The sequence below is a fragment of the Pavona decussata genome, unplaced genomic scaffold (genome assembly GCF_977016875.1).
Source record: "Pavona decussata unplaced genomic scaffold, jaPavDecu1.1 SCAFFOLD_835, whole genome shotgun sequence".
Lineage (NCBI taxonomy): Eukaryota > Metazoa > Cnidaria > Anthozoa > Scleractinia > Agariciidae > Pavona > Pavona decussata.
The window spans coordinates 114139-124750 of record NW_028145924.1 but is presented as its reverse complement, the minus strand read 5'-3'; the positions used below and the strand labels follow the sequence as shown (position 1 = coordinate 124750).

Sequence of the window (10612 nt, the reverse complement as noted above, 5' to 3'; positions counted from 1 at the left end):
TCAGTTCCGAAGTTGAAAGTTATCTCCCTAGTTTTTCATGCAAACGCTTTCAAAACATGAATTTTTTTTTGCTCGAAATATTGTCCAGTTGGTTAGAAAGTTGTGTTACCCGAATGATTAACAACTTGGCGAAAAATAAGCAACAATTAAAAAATAGGAAATAAAGCAGCAAAACTATACTACAAAAGCGCGTTCATCACAGCAGCGATTCTTCTTTTAACTTTTCACTGCAAAATAAAGCAGTTTTCAGTCTGTCACGAAATAAAGAAAGCAAGAAAGAATAAAAGTAAGTAGTGTAAGCAAGCAAGTAAGTAAGTAGGCAAGTTTAAGATACCTTTTAAAAGGTATTGGAATGATATACGTGACTATTTGACGCTTGGAGTCTGTCCCAAAAGTCTCCCAGGTATATATAACGGAGCTTTAAGCCAAATGCAGCAGGTGGGTTGCTAGGCTAAGAGGTGATAAGGGGATTAGTTTCTAGAGAAACTGTGGTTCTGCGTTCGTTGCGGAGAGGAACATAATATTTGGTTTGATCAACATAATTGATGAGGTAATTTGGCACTGCAAAGAGATTTGAGTGAAAGTGCTGTAGAAATAGAGAATGCTAAAATAGATTTCTGTTCCATCAGTTGTTCAAAAGCTGGTTAACGCAAACTGAGATCAGTAAGAGGTAATCGTCCAGCTCTCTGTTTAAAATCTAAGACAAAAGGAAGTAACCTCACAGGGCACAGGGACACGCAACGGTTCGTCAAGTCAAGTCATCTTTATTTAGGCAGCGTGGACCTATCAGCACTAGCTAGGTTGAAATATCGATCGATGAAAAATCTGTCCGCAAGACCTTGGCCGCCACTAAATTGTTGGTGAGATTTTCCCTCTAACTTTTAAAACTACAGAGAAAAAAATTCCTTTTGTTTTGGAAGGCCCAAATTCGAAGCTATGGTCATCTAGGATTTTCGGAAAGTCAACAGCAGCTCGTAAATTCGAGGAATAAGATTTTATACCCTAAAATATTCTTTAACAACATATAGGTTTTAGCATCAATTGGACACTCGGAAAAAAATCCGAGCTCCAGATGGGATTTGAGTTTTGTGCTAAAGAATCTGAACATGGGCTATAGGAAACATGGGTTTCGACTAATAAAAGGTTTTATTTTGCTCAAATAAAGTTGACTTACTCACACTGAAGTAGCCTCTTATATTTTCTGGTCCTTCTACCTATTTATTTATCGTAGAATATCCCTAACAACGCTTCGTTGGATTCAGAATTACATCACAAGCGTTCGTTAAGTCTTGGTAACCAAGCGTCCTACTTAAATCCCAGGCGCGGCCGCTAAGCGCGCGAGCGTTAACCCCGAAAAGTAACTGTGTGGGAAACGATATAACCGTTGCTAGGAGATTTCAGCTACCGGCCAATCACTGAGCTGAAAATACAAAAGACATTGTTTTTCAAATTCGTCGGCAGCTGGTTAGAGCAAAAGTGAACGCCTTCCACCCCCTGCTGGTTGCAAAATGTGACAAAAAGATGCCTCTCCCCACAACAAAGGAGTCAAAAACAATTTTAAAATATTAAACATACCTGTGCCTTGGCTTTGAAATATGCTTAGTTTATTAGTTTAATTTAGGCCTTTATTAAACCCGTTTTGAAATCACTGGTGTACCTTGCAATCTGATTGGCTCTCAACAGTGCGATTTATTCCCAAATTTCACCATATTTTGCTCTAAATCGCATCCTTTCTTTAGCCCATCAAAATGGAAATTAAGTAACAAAAATAGAATATTAACATTGACAATGATACTCTGTGATTTCAAAATAGGTGTAATAAAGTGGTAATTGAACTTTGTGTCGTGCAATTTTGGTCTGAAATCATACTTGTGATTTCAAATCAAACTAACGCTGCGCGCTCGTTCGATTTTGAAATCACGCGTATGACTTCAGACCAAATTGCACTCCACTCAGTTCAATTACATTATAAATGTATATTGAAATCAATGACAGGTGTTAAAAGTCAGAACGCAAACCAACAGGAAACGAAGTAAAAGGTTGCATTCATAATATTTTATTTCAAACATTACTTGATGCATTTCAGGCTCTTGCTAGCTCGAGTGAGCTCGAGCGAATGGCTTTAACATCGGATGAATTTGCTGTTCTATTACGGCATTTCAATTACTGACACTTCTAATAAGCTTAGACTAGAGATAAAGCAAGTTACATTGCAACAATAGCAACAAAACAATTTAAATCGAACACTTCCAAAAAACGGCTTCCAAGCGCTGAATTGGAGGATACGTATTTAAAGTAATAATCCTTTTTCCAAACCTGGAAGGGAGTTAGTTAGTCGCTCCATGGCACAGGATTCAAAACAAACAACGAAATAATCCGGTAAAAATAGCTTCAGTAACTATTAAAATATATATTTCTCGAAGCACTCTTGTTTCCAGTTTTCTCGCTCCCGAACTTTGTCCGACACCTCTTCGTTGCCAGATTTCTAGTGCCCTTTTAGACCCCAGGAGCGGGCACCCTTTTCTTCCTTATATGGAGATGGGCATAGTTTCTTCTTACGAGGTTCGCACGATTGATCGAGTTTGGTTCCTACCCAGGGGGGATTATGAGTTAATGCTCGCGCGCTTAGCGTCCTCGATTACCAAGACTTGACAAACGCTTGCGAAGTAGTTCTGAATCCAGCGGCGCATAGTTGGGGCTATTCTACAAGAAATTAATAGGGATACACGACCAGAAAATAGAAGAGACTGCTTCAGTGTGAGTAATTCAACATTATTTGAGATAGATATAACCTTTCTTTAGTCGAAACCCATGTTTCCTATAGCCCATGATCTGATCAGGTCTGAATGTTACAAAATGTCTTTAGGAAGGTCAAGGAACACAGCACTCATCCTCTGGTATATTTTGCCGTGAGATATCCTCGTTGGGTACCTCTGACTTCAGTGACCCTGTTCTAACCAAAATGTTTCTTTTTTTTATGATCATCCGGGTGAATGTAGTCCTACTTAAGGGGGACTGTTTAAGGTGACAGTGACTGACGTTTCGACAATTTCAGTCTGCCTTACCAATATAATTGGCCTAGCAGTACCAGCATTTGATCTCTTAAACTGCTCCCTGTCTGTGGCCCGGTTCGTCTACGTTTACATTCGTCAGTAGTAATAGGTTTTGAGCTACATGGATGTTGTAGGGTTGTAGGATCCATGCGATAGTTTCAGAAGTAAGGCATAGTCGCAGTATAGTGACAGGTGTCGCGTTGTTGTTTATGGCGTTAAGTTCATTGTTCTTGTAAGGGTTGCGTCTAACGTTGAAAACGTTGTCTAAGTACTCGTTTTCGTCTGCAAAACTGTCAATTGAGTCACTAACCAGCCGCGCTCGCCTTGTCAACGTCTGTTTACTCGTTACTTTATAAGAAGTAATGTTGTAGGATGATTAGTCTAGAAGTCTGTCAGACTGTTTTGGTTTTCCGTAAACTGTAGAAGAGGTATTTTACCATTTTCCTCGATCTCCTTAGTAAACTGTAAGTCAGCGTTCGGTCTGTTAAGGTGTTTGTGAAAATCGTCGATTTTGTCTTTGTGTTTTACTGTAAAGGTATCGTCCTTCTACCGTAACCAGAGCGGTAGTGTCATCTAGTAACGTCCCACAATTTACGTGACTCTGATGATGACTTCCGCTCAGGATGTCGTTCTCGAAACGTCAGTCAAGGTCACCACAGACAGTCCTCCTCAGGATAACAGTCACCGAGATCGGTGATAAGAATTTACGTACATATAATTGAATATTGACCAAATTTGGTTTGATATGAAATAACATGTTCTGAGTTGTAGGAAACAGATTTTTCCCTTGCAACGGCTTTAAAAGATAGGTCAGATCGACCCAAAGAATCTGGTTTTCTTTAACATGTCAAACTTCCAAAAACTGAAATAATAAAATGGGAATTTCAGTGGAATCCACGGAATGGCTCTTCTCTCCACTGTTTCCAGGTCGAATTGGAATTTAAAAATGTTGTTTTTTTGTGGAAGAGGAAAACCGGAGTACCCGGAGAAAAACCCTCGGAGCAGGGACAAGAACCAACAACAAACTCAACCCACATATGACGCCGAGTCCGTAAATCGAACCCGGGTCACATTGGTGGGAGGCGAGTGCTCTCACCACTGCGCCATCCCTGCTCCCACAATATCTTCCCTGTTATAAAGTGACAGACAAATGGAAACTTTTATAAGTGTCAATCATGACACATGTAACCTTTACTCCCCACCCCTCTCCCCCTTCCCACGCTCCTTAGAAGTACAGCGCTATGATATAAAGAGGCAAACATTAATACAAAAAGTTTTAATCTCTTCAAACCTACAGTATTGCACGACCTGATATAATTGAGCGTGAAAGAGAAACTAAAATTTAACATGCACTAAATGCGGCTATGCTATCTTCCTAACAACATCACTAAACACGTTAAAGGCGGCAGATCTTGTATTTTAACAAGAATTATTTGGCAAATCCTATGGACAACTCAGCTGGCTTGGGAGTTAGCTTGGATAAATCATACAAGCATAATTTCTAACATACAAAGCTCTTTTTGGCCGCCTGCAGCGAGATTGACGAGGTGTACCGGCCTACGCAGAACAAAGGAAACAGTAAAACAAAAAAAAACGAAAAAACAAAAAAAAAAATAACCAACATTTTTTTAAAGTAAAATATAGAGAAGTTTACCAGTTCACACCAAATGGAGCAGTCCACTATTTCAAAGCGCTGGCAGGTTACTCATTTAGATCAAAATGGGGTTAAAACAGAATCTGGCTAATCTTAAGTTAATATTACTAAGTATGATACGAAACTGCTTGAACAGAATTAAAAACATTTATATATACATTTTTTTTCCAGCACTTCTGGAAGGCAAAATAAGTCGGCCAATTTCGCGAGCAAAATTTATCCAAGCCAACTTGAAGCGTAGTCCGTTTTCAAGACTGATTTTTATCGCGCGCACTGGTGGTGAAAATTAGTTCCAAAATCAGGCTGCTTGTGTGAACAAAAGCTCCTCGTTTCGCCGCCGATTAACAGTTAACTACGATAGTCGATTAAATATAAAATTATTTTGCAAAGTTGACTTTTCCGACACTTGTGGGCCCATCTGAAGAAGCTTCCGAGGAGCTCAAATTGCAAACGAAGTTTTTTCAGTTTTCCTTGCAAACGAATTTTTTCTTTGCTCAAACAGAACGTCTGCAACAAGTGCATTTCGATCAACATTTCTTGAAACATGCCGCCTTTGCAAAAAGGCAAGGCCATTCTGAATATGAAGAATGATTAACGAGAGTTCCGAGTTCTATGTCCATATATTCTCCACATTTTCAACAAATGATATGACCAAATAAAATCACTCGAACAAGTTTTACAGTGTTCACTCCTTTTATCACTCTTCCTTATTTTATCGTAAAAAATTTGACCCTTTTTGAGGTTAGGCTCCGACAGGAGAAACAGGGGAAAACTACGTGAGCTATCTGACTTCAACGATCTCAAAAAAGGGTCCTATATATATCAAAAGACTGTAATTATATAGCTACCTAACCGATCGCTATTTCATATATACTGCCATACTACCATATATAAACTGAAAGCATTCCCCTTAACGTAAACTTATATTTTTTTTTTTTCACTTTTTCAATTTTCACTTCTTTTTAGCCCCATTATACTTTAAACATATAAAGGTAATTGAAATTAATGTCTTGGCTCTGTTCTATTTCTAATCTGCCATTGATACTTTCATTATTCTACTGTTAAATTGTGAATAATTAACAATTAGATTATGAGCTCGAGATTTCTATCGCGTGATAGCTGATGGGGGCGTAGCCCGAATCAGCTATCACGCATAGAAATCGAGAGCGAATAATCTAATTGTTTTAGTATAAATCTACTAGTCGCAAAACTAAACAAGTAAATTATTGATATCCTCATCGCAGACACTTCGAAAACGCGAGGAAGCAGCCGCCATTTTGTTGAAAACCGCTACTCACTATCTATCACAGAATAGATAGCGAGTAGCGTAGCCAATCAGAGAACGGCATTCGTGATAGAACATTAGTAGATTTATACTAATATATGAAAGAGGGAGCCCATTATTTTAAAGCCTCGCGGCTTATCATAGGCTTCCTCGCCACCTATATCACTATTAAACTTGTAATTTCAGTTATAGTAGCAAAAATAAATTTGGAACTTGACTTGAAACTACCCTAGTTTCCACTAAAACTGTAGCAAATAATATTTACCGGTAGCGAGTTTTCTGTAACCTCTTACAGAACAATTATTGTTGTCTGTTTACATTTGTTTTAGATTTGAACGTTGAACAGCTAACTACGCTACCTTAAGACAGGGCTAAACGTCGTTCTTAACCAGTTAACATTGTTGGATCAGATAATACGTAGTCCAACATTGGATGACAATGTCAGACTTGCCACGGCAACATTCATCTTAGAGAAAAACTTGGTTTTAAGATAAGCTGACATGGGATGCTTAACGTTCCAACTTTGATAGACCAATATATGTTTTACATCTATGTTGGAATGTTTTAGCCAGGCCTTTACACTTTCACTAATATATAGTTACTAACGGTTACACAAGGACTATATACTACAACAAGCAAAAAGTGAATTAAGAACTGAGCAGGCAGAGTTGTTGAGGCCTCAAATGTAATAAATGTCCCTAAATGTAATAATGGTCCTAAGTGTAATAACTTTCGGCCCTAACTGTAATAAAGGTCCTAAATGTAATAACTTTTGGCCTTAAATGTAATAAAGGTCATTGTCTGAGTCCTATCACGGTTTGACCTCATGTATTTAATGAATGAATAGTGATGATGTCATTAGTCAGGCAAATGGCCAAAATTCCCCTTCCTTTACTAATTTTCGCTTTAATTTATTTTGCCAATATCTTATGGTAGCAGCATACAACTGTTAAAACGATCATGCTTCATTGTGCTACTCAAATAATGGGAAATTAATGCGAATTTCCGAAAAATTTGCGTTAATTTCCGCGTCATTAATTTGGTAGTGCGTTAATTTCCTCGACCTTAATTTTCATTATTTTTGCCCCAACTCCAGAAAGGAAAAAGCATTGATTTAGCGGGGTGGAGATCTGCTGGTATTATGGATTCTATCAAAGAACGCTCGAAGTGGCCAGATTCCTATATGCACAAGAGCACGAGAAGTCAATGGTTATCAGACCATTAGCGAACGCTTCTTATCACTTCATTTTTTTTTTCAAATTAATAATACCTTTTGCAAATAGTGTTTGTGTTTAAACAGTCAAATTCTTAAGTTGGATTAGATTGTAGTGTTTGGAAGCTTATTTTCGCAGACTATTCTGTGACTCATTTATCAAAAATAGTGCTGAAGCTTATATGGAAAATCACTAATAAACTGTTTTACTAACTTTCTTACTTTCATTTTGTAGCAGGGACATTACTTTCAATGACTTCTCATGATCCGCCCAATTCCGCGATTTTCCAGGCCTATAAAATTACATTCTCAAATTCCACAAGCGATTTTTCTATGACCTTACGAACCCTGCTTTAAAGAAAACTAGAGAAATGAAGTCAAAAGCACTTTTTTATGTAAAAATTTTAGCCACAAAGGGAAAGACTCGGCAGAAACAATTAAAGACATAAGACAGACTTGACTTCAAGCTAACAGGCCATTGAAGCGCGGTACAGTTTACACTCGGGTTCCCGTGTGACATTTTTCGCATCCATTCGTTCTCAAAGAGATCACAAGGTGAAAAATCTAAATTAAAAAGGCCTTAGTTAAAATTTACCATTTCTGTTGTTACTGCCTAACTAGTGTTGCTTTTGGCCCCTGTAGAATAGGACGTGCAGATTAAAATGGCATATGTGACACTTCATGTAAGGCTTTTATTTCAGTGGGTTCTGAGTATTTAAGGTAAAAATAATGTAATTGGGATAAATTTTGGCCTTCTTGCTTTTGTATAATAAATGCAGTTAAATCTTACATATTTATCAGTGTGATTTCATGTGGAGCAGAACATGTATTACATTCTAGACCTTTATTACATTTAGGGCCGAAAGTTATTACACTTAGGACCTTTATTACATTTAGGGACATTTATTACATTTGAGGCCTCAGAGTGCACCGCAAGGCTCAATTAATTTCTTAAGATAATTAAAGTTAATTGGAGAACTCGTTTAGTAAAAATTATAGCTTTACTACTCAATGATACGCCACTATCTAACGAAAACTCATGTTCCAGTATATAAGCAAATTGTTCTGTTGCACTGAGCTGCTACATCATTTAAAGTTGCTACATCATTTAAAGTTGTGAAATTTGCATGCAGATAGTTTAACATAACGACTGGTGTTATTAAGAAAAAAACATTTATGGTGAGGCGATCGGGGATCGTTTGCGGCTCAAATTGGGGATCATTTGCAGGCCTGTACAGACCTGACAAGCCCGGCTCTTATATAATCATGTATGTCAATTTCGTGTTTCCATACACAATGTTACTAAAAAATTACACGAGTAGCTTCGAAAACCTTCAGGAGCGCAGTGAAAACAGACGATTAACAAACTGCCTCTCACACTGCGTAACAGTAATACCAGTAGATAATCCTAAACAATTTTTTTTTCACTTTATGGTACATGATAAACAAACATGATCAAACTACCTGTACTACAAAAAGCCAATTCTAAACAAATGGTGTTTTTTTTCTATTTCTTTTTTGTTTCACTTCATGGCACACAATAAAAAGAAGTTCACTTACGCAGCCATTTTTTCTTTTTCCTAGCGGCTGATTAAAGATCGGATGGCCGAACTGTACACTAGGTACTCGTTAGTTGACATTACTGGTTGTTGGCTCTTTTTGCAGCCCTACAATTTGTTTTTGGTAAATCATGATAGATCTCCTAAGATAGGGTTAATAACAAGAACTACAGAAACCGAAGCGGTCTGTCTATCGCCTACATGACGGCAGCTGTAGTCACATTTCTTGTATTGTAAATCCACCAAGACCAGTGAGAACCACTTCTCAAAAACTATGTTAGATTAACACTTTTGGTAACTATTTCAACATATGTACAAATAAAATCTGCTGCTTAGCTTTAAGAAAAACCTTAAAAAGGTGTCGTAAACAATCTTGGACGAATAATAGTTCTAGTACATATTTAAATTTAACAGAAAATTTGTGTGTTGTCTTCTCAAAGAGTTTTTTTCCAATATTGAAATATTAAAATAAAAATGTTAAGCGTACAGCGTACTATTTATAGTAAGTCAGCTGATCCTGGAAGCTCACTTTCCACTAACTTGTCGTAGAGTTCTCCAACACGGAAACAGCGGTGTTGCGCCATAAGGTTAAGGACAACATCACAAGGGTTGGTGGCTCTCTTGTCAAGGAAGCGGATCTGGTTGTAAGACATGCCAAGCTTCTCGGCAAGCCATTTCCATTCATCTCCACCTGAAAGAAAAACGATTCACGGATAGTTTGAGTTATGTAAAGTATGTGTTATTTCAAATTTAACTCCTGGTAATATATTTTGCATGGTCTATTACTTCATGAAAGTTATAACGGCGAAGTCGACTTTATCTTTCTATTTTGTTGCCACTTTGCTTTCATTTATTCATGAAACTATGAAATGCCAGTTTTAACTCATGCAGTGATCGGCAAAATTAACTCGGAATAGGCCAAGACCATTTCCATGACAATGCTAATCGATAAGATTTATCATATTCCAAGGTTTTTTATTATTATTGTTTTTGATAATTTTATTGAGACTTCACAAATGAAAAACTATTAAAAACATTAAATTTATACATTAAAACTGAAAGCCCTAAAAGAAAAGACCCAAAAGGAAGGAGCGCGGATAGTTATTTCAGACAATAGCAAATCCGGGGGCAAAAGAACTTGACTACTAATTACAGTTAGTTCTACTTAAAAATAAAACGGAACTTCTTGATGGAATCTCTTACATGGTAATAATATAATTTTAACTTTCCTTCTTGAAGAAGAAACTTCTTGGAATTCAGTAATACAGGATTCTGTAGCACACTGTCGCACTTACCACCAAGAGAAAATGTTAATTCCATTCTCTGCTTGAATGGGATGCATCCAACATCAAGGTCTTCCGGCAACAAAGGGCCTGGTTTAGACAAACAGCAGTTTCAATAGACGATACAAAAAGTACTCAGGAGCCTGGACAATTTGCACGCATGGTTTGGGTATTAGTTTGCAGATTGAGATAAATGGTGGAAGTATTTGGAATACGCATGCATATGCTGTTTTGGTTAGCCAACACATGGATTATTTTTTCTCTCCTTGGTAGTAAAATTACCACAATTAAGTTGGCTTGAAGCATAGTAATAGAAAGCAAACAGAGCGAAATTTAAGTTATAACTCTGATTAATTGGACTTAGTGTTCTTGGCACAGCGGAATGCTTAAATTGTGTCATCAAGGAGCGACCACCAGTGTCAATTACAATGTGGCTCAAGACATTTGAGGAATATTGCACTTGACTGACACATTTCTTGGAGTGTGGATAAATTCTAAGGACTTTACCCTTGCAGTTGTTATCATTTACCCCGGGCCTCTACCACGGAATATCGCCAAGAAGGCC

At 37.5% G+C, this 10612-nt stretch overlaps 1 protein-coding gene and 1 long non-coding RNA gene across 2 annotated transcripts in view; both read right to left on the bottom strand.

Annotated features, from left to right (window-relative positions):
- Positions 1-5170, bottom strand: part of LOC146448690 (uncharacterized) — a 28698-nt gene extending 23528 nt beyond the window's left edge. Inside the window, exon 1 of the long non-coding RNA XR_014860939.1 lies at positions 4786-5170. This is a non-coding gene — a long non-coding RNA (uncharacterized LOC146448690). The remainder of the gene's footprint in view (positions 1-4785) is intronic.
- Positions 5171-9203: 4033 nt separating this feature from the next.
- LOC146448687 (uncharacterized) overlaps positions 9204-10612 on the bottom strand; it is a 31770-nt gene continuing 30361 nt past the window's right edge. The window contains exons 9-10 of the mRNA XM_085102402.1: positions 10060-10137; positions 9204-9455 (exon numbers count right to left, since the gene is read on the bottom strand). Coding sequence (XP_084958528.1) covers positions 9262-9455; positions 10060-10137 — 272 coding nt within the window. The 3' untranslated portion in view covers positions 9204-9261. The remainder of the gene's footprint in view (positions 9456-10059; positions 10138-10612) is intronic.